At 44.2% G+C, this 17,388-nt stretch overlaps 1 protein-coding gene across 5 annotated transcripts in view; it reads right to left on the bottom strand.

Annotated features, from left to right (window-relative positions):
• Positions 1–17,388, bottom strand: part of OTOF (otoferlin) — a 179,841-nt gene that overhangs the window by 26,585 nt on the left and 135,868 nt on the right. For all 5 annotated transcript variants that reach the window (XM_027850472.1, XM_027850471.1, XM_027850474.1 and 2 more), the window contains 14 exons: positions 16,828–17,014; positions 15,068–15,291; positions 14,220–14,328; positions 13,363–13,540; positions 12,953–13,073; positions 12,222–12,322; positions 11,838–11,928; positions 11,246–11,362; positions 8,144–8,296; positions 6,949–7,138; positions 6,428–6,552; positions 5,817–5,951; positions 4,500–4,661; positions 1,303–1,422 (listed from right to left, as the gene is read on the bottom strand). In XM_027850472.1, coding sequence (XP_027706273.1) covers positions 1,303–1,422; positions 4,500–4,661; positions 5,817–5,951; positions 6,428–6,552; positions 6,949–7,138; positions 8,144–8,296; positions 11,246–11,362; positions 11,838–11,928; positions 12,222–12,322; positions 12,953–13,073; positions 13,363–13,540; positions 14,220–14,328; positions 15,068–15,291; positions 16,828–17,014 — 2,013 coding nt within the window. The remainder of the gene's footprint in view (positions 1–1,302; positions 1,423–4,499; positions 4,662–5,816; positions 5,952–6,427; positions 6,553–6,948; positions 7,139–8,143; positions 8,297–11,245; positions 11,363–11,837; positions 11,929–12,221; positions 12,323–12,952; positions 13,074–13,362; positions 13,541–14,219; positions 14,329–15,067; positions 15,292–16,827; positions 17,015–17,388) is intronic.

The raw sequence follows: 17,388 nt of genomic DNA, 5'->3' as shown, positions 1-17,388 counted from the left end.
CCGGTACAAGTAGGTGTCTAATGAGAATCTGGAGAAAATCCAAGCTGAGGGAAAGAGGCCAAGGGAAAGAAACCAATGGGAAATATGGTGGAATGATTTCAAGTGCACTAATGCTGGAGTCTAATGAGATGAATGGATGAATCAATAAACAAGCATTTGTTAAGCACCTACTATGCGCTCCAGGCATTGTTCTCTGCACTGGATCCTAGGCACAGGGATATAAAAACCAAATCGAGACTGCCCTTGCCCTCAAGAAGCTTCTAATCTAGCCAGGGAAGATAATATTTATGTATATAGACATTAATTTCCCTTGGTCTCTTTCCTTCTGCTTAAATTTTCTCCAGACTCTAATTAGGACAGTGGTGTCAGACTCAAATAGAAAAAGGGATCTTTGCCTATGCATGCTTACTTGGAAAACTACAAATTTAACTTTATCTAAGTTTTATTATACTTTTATTTATTTTGCCAAATATTTCCCAAAATATTTTTATCTGGTTCAGGTCATACTCTGGAATATTGCTGGAGGTGTGTTTGACACCTGTGCATTACACAATGGCTTGTACTTGGATGCAAAAGGAAGAGAAAGCCACAGACCCAGAACATGTCAGGCCTTCATGGGGCCTTATGGACTGGTTAGTACAATTCTATCATGTGTATATAGAAATAGAAAAAAAGGATAGGATAGTACAGAGTGAAAGGCACTGATCTGAGTCAGAGCAACTGGGTTTGCATTCCACTTCTCACATTATGTTAGTGACATTAGGCTTCAGGTAGAAAAGGTGGTGCTAGAACTGAACCTTAAAAGAAGCTGGAATTCTAAGAGACAATGGTAAGGAAGGAGTACATTCCAGATGTGAGGAAGAGGCTGTGCAAAAGCATGATGGTGGGAGATGGGTTGCTATATAAGAGGAACAGTAATGAGGCCAGTTTGACTGAACCATAGAATGTAGGCTTGAGAGGTAAAGGGGGCTCTGAAGGGCTTTGTGACTGCAGGTTTTTGAGCTATATATTTGTGCTGTTAGGAGAAAACATCTCTAAAAGGTTCACAATAAAGTTAGGGAGACCCATTGAGAGAAATTGGGAAATTGGGACTTTGGAAACTGGAATGGTAAGGTATATAAGGGCTATGATTGGATATGACCATTAGTGAGCGACAGGGAGAAAGGAAGGGAGGCAGTGAGGCTCAGAGAGGCACATCAAGTGTCAGTGAAGGACATTTGGGGAGAGGCACCATCAGGAGGACTGAGTAATTAAAGTCCAGGGTGCCTGGTACTGTCAGGAATGAGAAGGGGGCATTGTTACCTCAATGCGATATTTGCTGAGCACAGGCCGAATGCCAAGGGGCACAGGCATGATGGGGCCTCTATCTGTGTCCACAGGGCCATTGATGGGAGGTAGGTCAGCCTTCCCTGCTGGTCCAATCTACAGACATGGAGACATGGACCACAGGCACATAGATCAAGCCAGAGCAATAACTAGCGAATAACTGGGTATCTGGGGCAAAAAGGATGAAATGCCCCTGGGGCAACAAAAATTACATAAATCCTCATGTAAGTTAGAAGTTGGTACATGCGTGTACATATGTACGAGTAGGTATATGTGTGTACATGCATAGGTGTAGTGCATGCATGTACACACATATCCACATGCATGTGGTTGTATATATGTGTGTGCATGTGTTTATATATAAAACATATTGCACATGTATACATGTATGAGTGTTTGTAGATATGGATATGTGTGTGCCTGTGTGTGTACATGTAGATAGATTAAATACATTGCATTGTGTATATATGAATAATGTACATGTATGAGAAAGTGTGGATGTGTATATGTATACACATGAGTGGCATACATGTGTATGAATATGTGTTATTGTATAGTACATGTGCGTAGGTATATGTATTCCGCACAGTTATATATCTGCATTATGTATGTTCCATGTAGGTTGCACAGTATCACTCATATGTACATGTGTATATTGCATACATGTACATTTATTTGTGTATGTGTACATGTAGCTATGTACCCATATACTTGCACATGTATCTGTGTATGTGTATAGATATGTATGAATATATATGTGTGTGTACAGTTGTACCTGTGTACATGCACATGAATATATATGAATAGGTGTACTATATAGAGTAGGCATACTATGTACATTTGAACATGTAACTATGCATGGACACATGTACTGTATTTATGTGTATGTTTACATAATTGTGTAGAAGTATACTATACACTTGCATGTGTACATATAAATGAACATGTATATCATGTACACATGTATATTGTAAATGTATTGTGTAAGTGTGCGTGTGTAAGTATGTGTCACACACATGTAATTTATGTAAACACACATAATAACATACGGGTGTATTGTAAAGTGCACTGTATGAGAGTGTACATATGTGTCCATGTACGTGTCAGTAAAGTATTTACGTGAGTATATGCCTACTATATGGTGTACGACATAGTACAGGTCTGTATGTGCATACATGCACATTGAACACATGTGTATGTTATGCATGTGTTATATCAGAGGTGTCAAACTTGTGACCTACAAAACTCCCTACTGTGGCCTGAGCAAGATTAAAATGCAATTGGGAGATATTTAACAAAACAATTAAAAATACAATACATCACAGATAATGTTAATTTGTGGGTTTCTAAGTCAATATGTGGCCCATAGAGATCTGTTTCATTTTGAGTCTGACATCACAGGTGTACCTATATGTTTGTATGTGTATATGCATATACATATGTATATGAGTGTGCATGTATAAGTATACTATGCACGTACACATGTGCACTGTAAGTGTACTGCATGTTGTGAATTGCATAGTATGTACATGTACATGCAATGTGCATGAGTATGTGAACTTCTGTACTGTATGTACATGTAAGTGTGCACATGTATGCATGTACACATATATCTAAGTGCACCACACAAGTTTATGTATGTGTAGTGTATATTTGCCTATGTGCATATCGCAATACATTCATGCATACATTTGTATTTATGTATGAACATGTGTATTACACAGTATACACATCATTGGGCACACATGCACATGTATACAGTGTAGGCGTCATATGCACATCCACACATGTAGGTACATGACACATATGTGTGCATGCATGCACATGTTTCTACTATATGTGTGCACATGCACACATGTACAATGTACCTTTACAGGTGTACATTTGCATCTGGACTGAGTAGAGTAATATAGAGTTGTGTAAAAATACTGTTTACATGTAAGTATATTTTTGTAGTCTACAAGAAAGTGTGTGGTGTACTACATACATGCATATGTGAATGTATGGACATGGACATGAGTATTCATGTATGAGTAAGTGTGTAATGCATTGTGCAATATACTTGTGTACACATGTACTTGTGCAAATGCATGTGCACATGTATACTGTGTGTATATGTGTATGTAGAACCAAATATATGTGTACATTTTACTATGTGCATGTAAGTCTGTCCATATATGATATAATACATGCAAATGACATTATGCACATATTATACTTTTATTTATATATGTGTATATATGTTTGTGCAGGTGGGTACTATTCATGATTTCCAGCGTAGTTTACATGGACACATTTATATGTGTCTGTATGCATGTGTTTACAAGTATGTACATATAAGTAAGTGAACCTGTTTGTAAGTATACACACTGTGTAGATGTACACACTACAGTAGTTGTATATGTATGTAGTATATGTGCATGTATTATGAGTTTATACACATAAGTATGCTGTGTATACAGTAGGAGTACATATGTACCTATACATATATACATGTACTTAGGTGTATGTGTGTATGTGAGTACATGTACATTTATGGGTGTGCATATAGGTGTACTTGTATGCCTATACTTGTACACAATACATGTCTATTATGTACATGCACGTGTGTGCATTTGCATGTACTCATGCATGTGTACGTGTGGTTACCCTGGAGTCACTGGAGGCTGCTTCTGGGAAGGCTGCTTTAGGCAGTGGTGGAGGCAGGGTAGGGCTGGCGGGGGAAGAGTTCAGCCAGAATGAGGCCCGTTGCGTGGGAGGAGGCAGCCTCCCCTTTCACTAATTCTTGCCAGCTCAGTGCTAAGCTTGACTGTGTGAATGCTGCTGAAGGGGAGAGTGCTGTGCATGCTCTTTGGATTTTGGTGCCCTGGGACGAAACTGTGGGCACTCACCCCTCGTCCCCTTGGATGGCAGCTAGGACAAGAGGAGGACCTTTCTCTATGAGAAATGCCTTTATTTTCTGATAAACAAAGCTAAGAAGTCCCCTTCTGAAATTACTGCTCAAACTTAAGCCTAAATCTTCTTCCTCCAGTGGCCCTCTAATCTGGAGTCCTTATTGGGCCCCAAAGTCAGGATTCTGTAGAGAGCCAGGGCTATGTTCCCTCCAACACCTCAACTTCCTCTGAAGCCTTGGTCCCTGGCAGTCTTCTCTCTCCGCCTGGGTTACTCCTCACCTGCAGCAGTTCAAAGGCGGCCAGCAGGTCCCCAGCTGTGGCATTGCCTCGGTAGATCTGGTAATACTCAAGCTGGGGAGGGAATCGGGGTGAGCAGTAATCCTCGTCTGCCATCTTCACTACTGGCTTGGCAAAGGTCCGGCCCATGAAGTCTGCCTTCCCCTGGGGAGGGGAGAGAGTGAAGGGGATGTTGGATCCTCAAGCTTGGGGGTTTCCTTTGTCATTGTGCCAACTCCTAAGTGACCTGTCTTTCTCAGAGACCCCTGTAGGCAAAGGGTCAGATTTGGTGCAGAACCTGTGGCCTCAAGGCCAAATGTAGCTCTCTAGGTCTTCAAGTAGGACCAAACTTCACAGAACAAATCCTTTTATTAAGGGGATTTGCTCTCTGAAGTTTGGATTCAGTCAAAGGGCTGCACTTGCGGACCTAGAGGGCCACGTGTGGCTTTGAGGCCACAGGTTCTCCACCCCTGGTCTCAGGCCTATGAGCAGGCACATGCATGGATGATGAAGGGAAGCACTGGGTGGCATTTCCTGGGATGATCTTAGCAGGATGCCCATGTCTAGGGCTCCCTAAATAGCTGAAGAGTACATGACGCTTCAGGGTTTATAAAGTACTTTATAAATTATCTCATTTGACTCTTTCAATGAACTTGTGGGGTTGTCGGAGGTGGTGTCATTCTCATTTTACAGATAAGGGAACTGAGGCTGAGGTTAAACAACTTGCCCAAGGTCAGAGAGACGGAACTGGAATTTTAAAATTGTGGCCAATTTTAGTGTTCTTTATACCACATCATCCCTGAGGGTTCCTGGACATGTCTGGCCCAAATTAGATATGTCTCTATACTCAGAGAAGTGGGGTGAGGTAGAGGATCATGGGGTCAGAGATTTAGAGCTGAAAGGGATTTTAGAGGTCATCTAGTTCAATCCCTTAATTTTACATAGGAGGAAATGGAGGGAACCTCTGACCTGGACTAGGAAAGACCCTTAAAGACAATCCTATTCCATTTCCCTTCAGGGGACCTCAGTGTGTGGGGGTGGCACGAAGGAGCATCTAGCACAGGGAGAGGAGATGGGCTTCCTTCTTTCAGTGTGTGTAGGCAAGAGCTTCAGTGATTGTGGTGTTGGAAGTTAAGGCAACTGAACAAACACCAAAGTGCATGCTTTGGTATGAACCACAATCCAACTCAAGGGGTGTGGCAGGAGCCATACCAGGATATTTGGTGGTGCTTGATAGCTATAGTAGGGGATGAGGCAGGGAGATGAAGAGGTGATGCCAAAGGGGCCCCTGATCCCCTCCCCTCCTTCCACATCATATACCATAGTGTCCTGATCATATATTTCAATGACAATGATGGGGGGGTCATCCCGCAGCTCATGGGCCTCTCCATATAGCTCCAGGTTATCAAATACCAACATCTGGTCCCAGGTTGGGCACAGAGTCTCATTTAAAACCTGAAACACAGAGGTGAAAGTAGGGGAAATATTATCAGGAAATCAGTGGGGACCCACTTGGAAGAAAGCCATAGCTACCTACTCTTGAATTTCAGGTTCTGTGAAGATTTGGAGTTGAATTTTAGAGTTTCCCTCCCTAAGCCTTCAGCAATCTTGAGAAATACATTAGCCAATACAAAAAAAATGTTTTCCCAATCTGTGCTGTATTGAATTTAACTCCAATGAAAATTAATAGCCTTTAATAATGGTTATTAACACAAGAATAGGTACATGTTGTGGGCCTGTAGCTATCTTTAAGTCTCCTCTCTCCCTGCCTCTCCCCAATTCCCCCAAAGGAACTAGTTGATGTGTGAGCTTATATCCCTAGACTAAACATGTTACATCCTGCCTTTGGATCTCATATCCCTCTACTCTTTTGGAGCTGACTTGCTGTCTCCTTTATCCTCCCAGGGAGAGTCCCCTCTCAGAGATCTCACCTCTGTACATTGACTCTGAGTGATGAAGAAGACCCTGGCGAAAGGGTCTGAGAGGCCACTACTGTCCGCAGCAAAGAGGCTTCGAGCCTGATACATGTGGGCCCTGAGCTGGAATGCCTGCTTCTCTAGATGGGGATGGAGGGACAGATAAGCAAGGTCCCGAGGCTCACAGGTTTCCAAGTATTTCTCCCCTCCCCATGGGAATGTCCAGGACTGTGGTGCTGGTCTTTCTCTTCCCTTTCACCTTAGTTTAGCTCTCCCCAACTCCACAGGTCTGGACACCACCCTTCGTTTGGTGAGGAGTTTGGATGAGTTATAGTGGGGGTGGTGATGGGAGGAAGGGATGGGGGCACGAGGCTTCACCTGCTCTGGAAGAACAGGCTGAGCTGGACAGGGACCTGTCCAATGGATCTACTGGAAACTGAGCTGAACCGTCCCTGGGAATCTGCCATGGGTAGGTGTAGGAGGCCTGATGAACTGGGGGAACTCACCCACAGGGGCCCGTCAGGGGACACACTCACTGGCATAGCAGAGGCTGATGGGGGGGAAGGATTGTAGGCCCAGGCCCTGGGCTGCCTTGACCTCCTCAAAGCCACAGGGCAGGCCACACAGGAAGTCTTTCCGCTGCTTATTGAGACCCAGCCACAGGTACAGCTCCAGCTTGGCCTGTACTGTCCAGCCAGCTGAGCCAAAGCCTCTCTTTCCTGGCAGCTGAGGATAAAGATGAACAAATGACTGAGGGATAACCAGGGCTGTGGCTGCCCATTCCCTTTCCCTATCCAGTGCCCTTTAGCCTGGAATCCTAGAAGGCACCAGATGGGGTGAGGAATAGGAGAAGAGGCCAGGAAGTGGCAAGGGACAAAATCCTTTCCTGTAACTCATCCCCTAATTTCTCCTTTTATTGTACATCCCCTGAACTTGTAGATTAGGTAGGCAGAAGATGACATCATCAACATCATCATTATCATCATCATCGCGTTTGCCATAGGGCCTTAAGATTTGCGAAGCATTTTTATATTACCTTATTTGAATCTCAACAACTCTATGAGGTAGGTGATATTATTGTTATTTCCATTTTACAGGTAAGGAAACCGAGGCTGGGAGAAGTTAAGTCACTTGCCCAAGGTCACCTAGCTACTAAGTGCTTAGGCCAGATTTGAACTTAGGGCTTTCTGACTACAAGTTCAGTGCTCTATCCACTATGCTTAGCTACCTCGCTATTGAGTCACAGTGTAAAGAAATGGGCCAGGACCAGAGAGGTCAGTGCCCAAACATTCTGATACCCAATTTATTTAAAGCAATGTCTAGTGTGCTCCACCCTTTCCACATCTCCCCACCTTTCTCTGTTTCCATTCTTTGACTCTTCTGGCAAAGCTAGATTTTCAGATTTCAGAATTCTAAAAGATTCCAGATTTTCCAATTCTCACTCTTAATGTCAACTTCTTTATAGTTTCTGTTAGAGCTGAGGTCCCATGGAGAATGTGTGTGCATGGGCTTAGATTATAAGTTTCTTGAGAAAAGGGTCTGTCTCAATATTTTTCTTCCCAGGGCCTAGTACTATGCTTGGCACATAGTAAGTGTTAATTGATTGATTGATTGAGAGGTAGAGTGGGAGTGGGATGGTGGTAGTCATTAGCCATGCAGAACTACTCAGGAAAGAATAGAGTTTTGGTTCAGTCCCACTCCTTTCCATCTCCCCTCAATCCCACCCAGCACCTTGAGGAATAGGGTCTTGACTTTGGCGCAGTCCTTCCCAGCTTCCTCCTCCACAATGGAGAAGAGCACGTCTTTGGAGGGTACCCGAGCATAGGCAATTCGCTTGTTATTACTCATCATCCAGATGAAGACGTCCGGGATGCTGTGCTGGGGCTGGGTTGAGAAAAGCACCATATGTGGGGGGTCTTGAGTTGGAAAGTGTGAGATAGGATGGAGTATGTATGTATGAGTATGCATCTAGGCTTGGAGTGGGGGAAATGGGTGGGGAGCAAGTCATGATTGGTGGGAGGCAGGACTGGAAAGAGGACCGATAGGGAAAAGGAAGAAGCACCTGCTTGGGGCTATGGGAAATGGAAGGAGTCCTGTCTCCTCTCTATGTATCTTGGATCCATTTTATGTACACGTTGTCTCTTCCCATAAAAATGTGAACTTCATGAGAGCAAGGACTGATTTGTATCTCTGACACTTAGCACATTGCCTGGCCCATAAGAATGGCTTAATAAATGCTTGTTAATTGACTGCCTGATGAATAGAATACTTGACCTAAATTTGGACCAAGATAATCCAGGGAGGACTCCAGAGTTCTAGAATGTTAGAGCTGAAAAAAGTCAACTTTGATGAATAATATGGGCAAATGAATTGGAGAATGAACCCTTTTCTTTGGTCAGAAATGAGGTGTGACTGACTCTAAAGGTGGAGTCCTTGACCTTTTTTGTATCATGTACCCTTTTGTCAGTCTAGTAAAACCTGATACTGGAGTGGGTTGCCATTTCCTTCTCCACCTCAGTTTACAAATGAGGAAACTGAGGTAAAGAGGGTCAAGTGACTTGCCCAGGGTCAGACAGTCATTAAGTATCTGAGGCCAGATTTGAACTGAGGAAGATGAGTCTTCCTGAATAGACCCCTTCTCATGACAATGTTTATAAATGTATAAAATAAAATGCATAGAATTACAAAGGAAACCAATGATATTAAAAGTTATCAAAATATAAAAAAAACCCCAAGTCTACACACCCAGGTTTAAGAACACCTGATTTAAAGCAACAAGTTGTTTCCTTGTAGGGCTTGTACATAATCTAAACAAAATGTCCTCTTTTGGGAACTGAAGGCAGTTCTCAAAGAGAGACTGCAAAGATGTTTTGAGGGATAGCAGTATGAATGGACTGAACCCATGGTATGTGGACCAAGAAACCTCTTCCTTACAGTTGGTGCGTGGAGCTTTGCTAATGTAAAGGACTCATAGGAGGCTGGCCCTGAAAGTTGTTGGGTGAGGACCAGCTTTGAAACTGAAAAGATTACGAGTAATATGATGATATTGGAGGTATATGTTCCAGCAAGGTTGATGGGAGCAATGCCAATTAGTTCAGGAATGCCAATTGGTCAATCCCAATCTTGCCTCTTGCTATATATGTGACTCCGGGCAAGGCATTGACCTCCTTGGCACTTAGTTCCTTCATCTGTAAGATGAGGGACAGTTGGGCTAGATAGCGTCGGTGGTCCTTTTGATCCATTGAGTGGTCAGCTTTCAACCTATGATCCTATATTACTCTAAGAATTGATAGTTTAGGGATGTTTCAGAACATAATTTCCCCACTTTATTACATGACAATTCAGTTCTCCATAAGCGTGTTTTATTTTCAAGTCAAATTAACAAGGATTTTTTAAGCACTTTACTATATGCCAGACACTGTACTAAGCACTGGGAATATACAAAAGAAGGCAACAAACAGTCCCTGACCTCAAGGAACTCACAATCTTGACTTATTTCACAGAATTGCAGAATCTCAAGCTTGAAAGGGATCACAGCATCCATTCATTCCAACCCATATTTGAAAAAGAAACCTCTCTACTACATCCATGACCATTATATCTCCAGCCTCTGCTCAAAGACTTCTAATGCTAGGGTCCACCCACCGCCTCTCAAGGCAGCCAGTTTCACTTTGGGATCATTCTAATCCTGACATCATGCCTAAATTTGTCTTTTTGTCTAAATTTGGTCAAATTTGTCTAAATTTGTCTTTCTACCCACTGCTTGTCATTCTACCACCTGAGGTCAAATTGTGTGTAAATGCTGCTAAAGTCCTTTTCAAAAGTCCAGTCTCTTAGTTAAGGGTGCACTATGGAGAATAAAGATAAAGGGGTGTCTCTGCCAAAATTGAGTAAGGTCTGGTGACATCAGGAGAGAGGTTAGAAAGGATTGGCATCTAGAGAAAGAACTGATAAATAGAAATATGTATAGAATAATTTTACATACATACATATATATGTATATATACCTATTTGTGTCTAAAGGTAGCCATCTTTAGGGTAGAGGGTGGGGAGGGGAAGAAAAAAAGGACAAAAAATAAATTTACATGATAACTTTGCTGTATATTTGGAGGGAATAGAAAGTTGTACATGGCACATTTGAAGTTTAATATGCAATCATCATTTTTATTGTACTGCATTATGGAAATGCTTGTTTTGTTTCATAAATTGAAAATAAAATAAATTTGTTATAAAAAAAAAAGAAAAAAAAAGAAAGGGCTGCTGCTCAACATTTGGGCAAATTGGCCAGTGAAGGCTAAGTAATACAGTCAAGTAAAAAGAGTAGAAAAAGTAGAAATATCCCAGATTAGGGGAGGGTTAGGGGATGAATTCTGGAATTCCCTTCTTGCCCAGAATCTGCTTCCAGAGAGAGCATCCCCAGATGACTACTTTGAAAGCAATAATATTCATGTGAATGTATAAATTCTGGTATGTTTGGTTAAGAAATATTAGTTTTGTTACTTCTGATACTATGTATGTCTTATCTTTCCGACTTGACTATAAGCTCTCTGGATTCATGGGATCATAATTTTGGAACCGGAAGGGATCTTAGAGGTCATTTAGTCTAATTTCTTTATTTAACAGAAGAGGAAACTGAGACCCAGGGAAGTTAATTTTAAGTTGCCTAAGATCACACAATTTTCCAGGTCTGTCATTTACTCCCACTGTGACTCTTCCTAGAGGGTGGGAATGATATTTGTTGGATCTTACCCCCACACTTTGTCCAGGACCTAGGGAAGTATTAGGCTAGGAATACCTTCAATACTTGTCTAATGGGCTCCCCATATCCTTTACCTCATCTGCCAGAAATCGAAGCTTCTGGAGGAAGTTCTGTACCAGCTTCAGCTTGTCTCGCACAGTGTGCCTCTTCACCTGAGCCCTCAGCGCCTTTGCCTGCTGCCCCATGCTCTCCTGTGTGTGGCAAAAGATGGGCAGAGAACAGGTGGGGCCCCAGAGGCCAGGGAGGGGGAGAGGCACAATGGGAAAGGATCAGCAAGAGTCTGGGGAAGGTTAAGGCAGCCTCATGGTGAGTTCAGGTAGAGAGACTCCTGTACTTGTGGGAATAATCCTGGAAAGGGGCAGCCGTGAGAATGCCAAGAGATGGACAGAATCCTTCTCTGAGCCTGCAGGACCTAGTTGGGGCCTGACACCCTTACAACTGCAGCCTGTTTCCCCCCGCCCCCTTCATTAGTTTCTCCCTCTCCCCTGGGTCTGATGCCCTCAGAGTTTTTTCTTTTTACATCCTGACCAGTCATCAGGTCCTGTTCCTTTTTAGCTTTTCTCCCAAGGCTTCCCATTTCCCCCTCCCCAGACCCTTCTCTTTAGTTGCTCATGCCCTGCTCCACCCCTTCACTTCCCCAGACCTTGGACAGCTTCCTGCCCTCACCAGCTCCCTCATGCAGGACTTGAGTCTCTCCCTGTCAAGCCTTGTTCGAGATGATTGGATCTGGTCCTTGTCAGCAAGTGAGAGAAATCGACTGCAAGAAACAAAGCCAGGAGGTGGGTCTGAGCAAACTTTCTCAAAACTCATCCCACTCCTATTGCCCATTTCTATCTTGGGTCTATACGGATGTCTCACTGTCTATCTTTCCATGCCTCATCCCAGCATCATGTTGCCCAGCCTTGTCCTCTGTACCCATCCCCACTCCTACCAGCCTCTTTCCTATTCCTCTTCCCTTGACTTCCCCAACTCATCCCCATTTCCAATTTCCCCTCCTTTGACTCCCTCACCCCTAAATGTACTCCCCCTTCCCCCTGTTCCTTGTCTCACTAGCAGCCACAGCTGAGTTCCTCCAGAACACCTCGGAGCCGACGCTCTGGGTAAGACTTCTCTGTCTTGATCATCTCTTGTACGTCATTCAGACCCTCCTCCTGGGCAAGGGGGTTTAGAGGAGAAAGCAGGACAAGAGGTTAAAGTTATAGTCTTTATACCTTTCGCATCTTTGCTGACTAGATGGCAAGATAAGTTGAAATGTATTTTTCAAGTGAATGAATCAAAATTATGGACCCCAAGCTAGTGTCTGCTGTGTTCCACAATGGTATTGACTGAGCTCCCCTCCCTGTTGAGGCTTTTCATTGTTCTGATATCCGAAGGTAGATGGTCTCTCCATACCAGTCCCAAATGCTTCTCCATTTAGTACTTTCTTCCTGCTTTGGGGAATGGAAGGATAGGATGGGACTAGAGGCATCTCTGTGAATCCAGTGACCTGTCTTGCCATCCCTGTCAGGGTATGGTGGCATCAGGGTGTTGTAATTATACTGTTTTAGTGAGGGTGTTTCAGAAAGAAGATCAAAGAATCTCAGAGTTAAAAAGGGCCTTGGAAAGCATCTAGTCCAATCCTATCATTTTATTGATTAAGAGAAAAGTGGAGGTGACTTGCCCAAGGTCCCCCAATGAATTAGTGGCAGTTAGACTAGAACTTGGGTCATCTGACTACCACATTGGCCTTTTTTCCACTTCCCTTCCAACTTCCCTCCCTGCCCACCATCAAATGCACTGACCAGCTTGTCTGCAATATGGTCCATGATATTGGCATTGTAGAGACGGCGACGCTGGTCCTGCCACCAGCTCTTGATGTAGATACATGGCTTGCGGTCCAAGTAGGGCAGATGGAAGTAGTTCCTGGGGTATGGGGCAGAAGTAAGGGGATGAGCTGAGGAGGAGGCTGAGAGGAAGGATGGAAAGGAGGTAGGATGGTCTAATCTGCTGCGCCAGTAAGAAGCAGGGTGAAGGCAGAGTAGCACTGGTGTGGGATAGCTGGGTTCTGGGGTGTGAATGGGATAAATACAGAGGGCATAGGGTTGGCAAGTGGTCTATAAGAAGCTTCTGCACAGTGTCCCCTCCCACCACTAACATCTAGCCCCCTACTACTCTCTTCTTCTCCTTTCTACTCCCCTGTTCTAGGCCTCACCTGTCTGTGATTTGGGGCCGCATTGGAGGTGAGGAGGAGACTGACACCAGATCTCCACCCTCATCTCCTTCATCATCACTGGAGTTTTGGATCAGGTCCACTTCTTCCTCATCCCCACTTTCCTTCTTCCTTGGACGTTGTGGTCGAGACATCCCATCTACCTGGTTGCCATAGTTCCCTGGGAGCAGAATGGGGACACTGTGATTGCTTCCTTCATGTGAGGGGAAGAGAAGGTACTGAAATTGTTCCATGGATGGAACATCACTCCAGACCAAGGCTCCCACTCTCCCAGCTGTCTATCACTTTGGGATTTAGGGAGGAAAGAGAGAGAAGAGGTGAGGAGGAGAAGAGGGGAGAGGAAAGAAAGGAAGCTAGGTGAGTGGTTTCAACAGTTTCATAGCAGAGCAGCATTGAATGAGAATTTGAGCCTGCTTTTCCTTCTCTCTCCTTACCACTTGCTCTCTCTCCTCTCTTTTTTCTTCTCTTTTCTCTCTCTCCCTCACTCCCAAATACTAACATCTTGCCAGATTCTCCCCAAAAGCCCATCCTGAAGGCCTAATCTCAGTTCCAGTCTGAGATGTCCCTATATCTATGCAATCACCTCCCCACCCTTGACTGGGATCTCAACCTTTTGAAAGGGAGAAATTCTTTCCCTTCCTGGTGTTCCAGTGATGACTCAGCTCTCCTGTTCATCTGGAGAACCAGACTCCTTCACCTTTCTGGAATGTGTTTATGAGTGTGTAAGTATATGGAAAGGAGAGGGAAGAAGACAGTTTGACAAGGGGCTTGGATTGGTGTGTAGGGTTCTGAGATAGGGGGTCAGGAGCTATTGAACCTACCGTGGATGCCACACTGACCTATAGTGACTTCAAAGGTGATAGGCTTGTCTCCATTCTTCCGGTCGATCATGGAGGCCTCCAGGAAAGCCCCAAAGAGAAAGAATTCTTCCATTTTCCCTGTGCAGCTCTGGTGAGGAGGTAGGGTGAGGGACCGCTGAGTCACAGACTGGGCAGAGAGGTTCTGGGACCAGGGCATCTCCCTCTAGCTTCTTATGGGAACAGTCTTCACACTGGGGATATTTCCCTTTAACCTCTAAAACTTGGCAGACAGGATTCTGAGGTTCCCACCTTGACCTCCAAGGTTTACAGAGTTTTGGGGCTGAGTTCTTTCTCCAGAACATCAGAGACCACTACAGCTCATAAGAGACACCAGTGAATGGCAAGGTAGGTCTCAAGATTTCTGCTGAGAAACTCCCACTTGGATTTGTCAGCATCTAACTACCACCTTATTGAGATGAGCTGTATTCTCAATGGTCTCTGGGAAGAGGATAGATAAAGCTCAGGTTGTGGAAGAGTTATCTGGCAAAGGGATGCCAGTTCTCCATCTGGAGGTCCTGGCATGATTCAAGGGATTGGCACTGGGGCTCCAGGAGGGAAGACCCTTGGGGACTGATATTATGCTAGTCTTGGACAAAATGACATGTAACTCTGACCTAGACATACCCTAACACCCAGTGGTTAGTTAACATATGGGCCTGCTAGGCTAAGATGTGCAAGAAGTAGAGTTTGGGATGCTAAGTGAATAAAGCCCCATCTCTAGGATGTGAAAAGAGTGAGAGACTTGGTTGAGATGGAACTAAATGGGATGAGACTTTAGGATATAATGGAGTTCCAACCTAGAGGCATGGTCAAGCAACCAGACTCACATCAGAAACCGGTGTGGTTTGTTCCACCTGCACCTCGGTGGAGCTGGTGATCTCAGGGTTGGAGGTGTCCAGTATTTCCACAGCTAGACCCAGCATCAGGCGGGCTCGGAAGGACACACCTTCACCCAGCCCCTCATTCAGATCCTGGTGCTCATCTAGCAGGGTGTAGTTTCGAGTGGAACCATACATATTCACCCAGGCTGGGCCCAGGGTGGGCAGGAAGCCTGAAATAGGAGAAGCAAGGGTCTGGAGAGGAGTAGGAAGGGAAATTTTCCATAAAGCCCAATTGGAAAAGAGGCTCAGTCCAGGGTGGGGCTTGCTGTTCTCCCTATCACTTCATCCTTCCAACTCCCTAGCCTCCTCTGGCCTCTGTACAGAGCAGAAGAGTTCACCCAGGAAGGGGGAGGTTATTCTTTGTGAATAAGGTGTGGAGACAGAGCGATATAATGGGAAGAGCGCTGGTCTTGGAGTCTGAGGGCCTAGGTTCAAATTCCAGCCCTGCCACTTACTACTTGAGGCAAATCACTTAACTTTCTGGGCCTTAGTTTCTTCATCTGTAGAATGAAGGGGTTGGACTAGAAAGCCTCTAAGGTCCCTTCCAGCCCTATATCTATGATGCTATGATCCCCCTTCCTGCTCTGAATACATAATCTTATGATAAGATGTGCCTGGTACATAGTAGGTACTTAAAGGATTATTGATTGGTTGATATGGTTTGTTGATTGACTGACTTAGAGGGGGCAGGATTTGGAATTTTCATATGTGAAAGGACTTTCTTGGGCATATCTACTCTTTTTGGGAAACTGGGCAGGGGGATTCAAACTGAGTGTTCAGTAAAGCTCTCTGTTGTATGGCAGCAGGGTGGCCTTAAGCTAATGAAATTTCAATCCTGCCCTCAAGGAACTTACATTCTGAAGGATAAGTTATTAGATAAGAGAGAGTGTGGTATAATGGGTAGAGATCTGGCCTCATAGTAAGTAAAATCTGATAGATTCTGAGTCAGGAAGATCTGGGTTCAGGGAATGACATATTCGCTGCCTCTGACATACTTGCTGAAGAACCTTGGGCAAATCATTTAACCTCTCAGTGCCCCCAGGCAATTCTGTAAAATTATGTAGCATAAGTTGTCATTTGCATTTGTAGAAGGAGTTTATAAAATCATATTTTCCTCATAGAAAATTTCCTATACCAAAGAAATCATGGGTCTGGAAACCCAAACTCCCCACAAATGTACAAGATGAAGATAAACTGAGAGTGGTGTGGGTGGGGATGGTATTTTCTAAGGTAACCTCATAGAGCAAAAGAACTTTAGAATTGAGAGAGACCTAAGGGTCATCTAGTCCAATTTGTCTTCCAAATGAGTTCTCCTGGCCATCCCTGTTATCTGGATTTCAAGGGGTTAGGGGTTGGGGGTAGTTAGGTGGGCTCCAGCCACTTCTGAGTGACTTGAAAGCCACTTTATTCCTTGAACTCTCAACATTGGTTTTTACCTCCTTTATTATGTTTAAAAATTATTTTTTTAATCATCCATTCATCGATCTATCTATAAATGTATATTATATATGTATGTATTTGTATATGTGTATATTTTAGTGGATCAGGTTTTGCTGGCAAAACCTTTTCACCATAAGGGATCCACCCTGCTAACTCTGCCATGACAGCTCTTGGCTGTGACTTCCCATTTACCTCAGGGATTTCATCTACTTCCCTCCTCCCTGCTCCTTATCTGCCATCAGCCTCTCGCAGTTTTTGCCACTGACCTTTGTCTCCGTCATTGGAAATCTTTCTCAGGTCGATGAAATGGGTTCCAATGGCCACATCATTGACCTTATCTGAGTCCCGGATCTGCACCTTCATGCGTTTGCAGAGTGGAGGGAACAGGTCTGTGAAGATGATTTGTTCATTCCACAAGGGCTCATAGCTGCTTTTCTGCACAGATGTCTTACCCTGTCCAGATGGGGGAATGATGGTGGGTCAGAGAAAGGAGAGAGAATATATCTTATGTAAAACTCAGACACTCCCCCCCAATTTTTATCCTAATTCTCCCTTCTCTGGCCACTGTGGTCTCCCCGCTCTTTGAAGTTAGGGAATCTGACTCCCATGGTGTCTTGAGATCTTTGCCATGTCCAGTAGGGACTGTTTCCTTTTGTTGCTGCTGTTAGCTCTGCATCCCTAGCACCCAGCACACTGCCTGGAACAGAGTAGGAGCTTAATAAGTTCTTCTTGAATTGAATTGAATGTCAAGGGTCCAATGAGTTCATAATCTGCCCTGTGGGTTTTTGTATCCTCAAGCCCTCACTCTTCCAATCTTCAATCCTCTT

This window comes from Vombatus ursinus, unplaced genomic scaffold (genome assembly GCF_900497805.2).
Source record: "Vombatus ursinus unplaced genomic scaffold, bare-nosed wombat genome assembly UNPS02009062.1, whole genome shotgun sequence".
Lineage (NCBI taxonomy): Eukaryota > Metazoa > Chordata > Mammalia > Diprotodontia > Vombatidae > Vombatus > Vombatus ursinus.
This window is presented reverse-complemented; position numbering and strand designations above follow the sequence as displayed.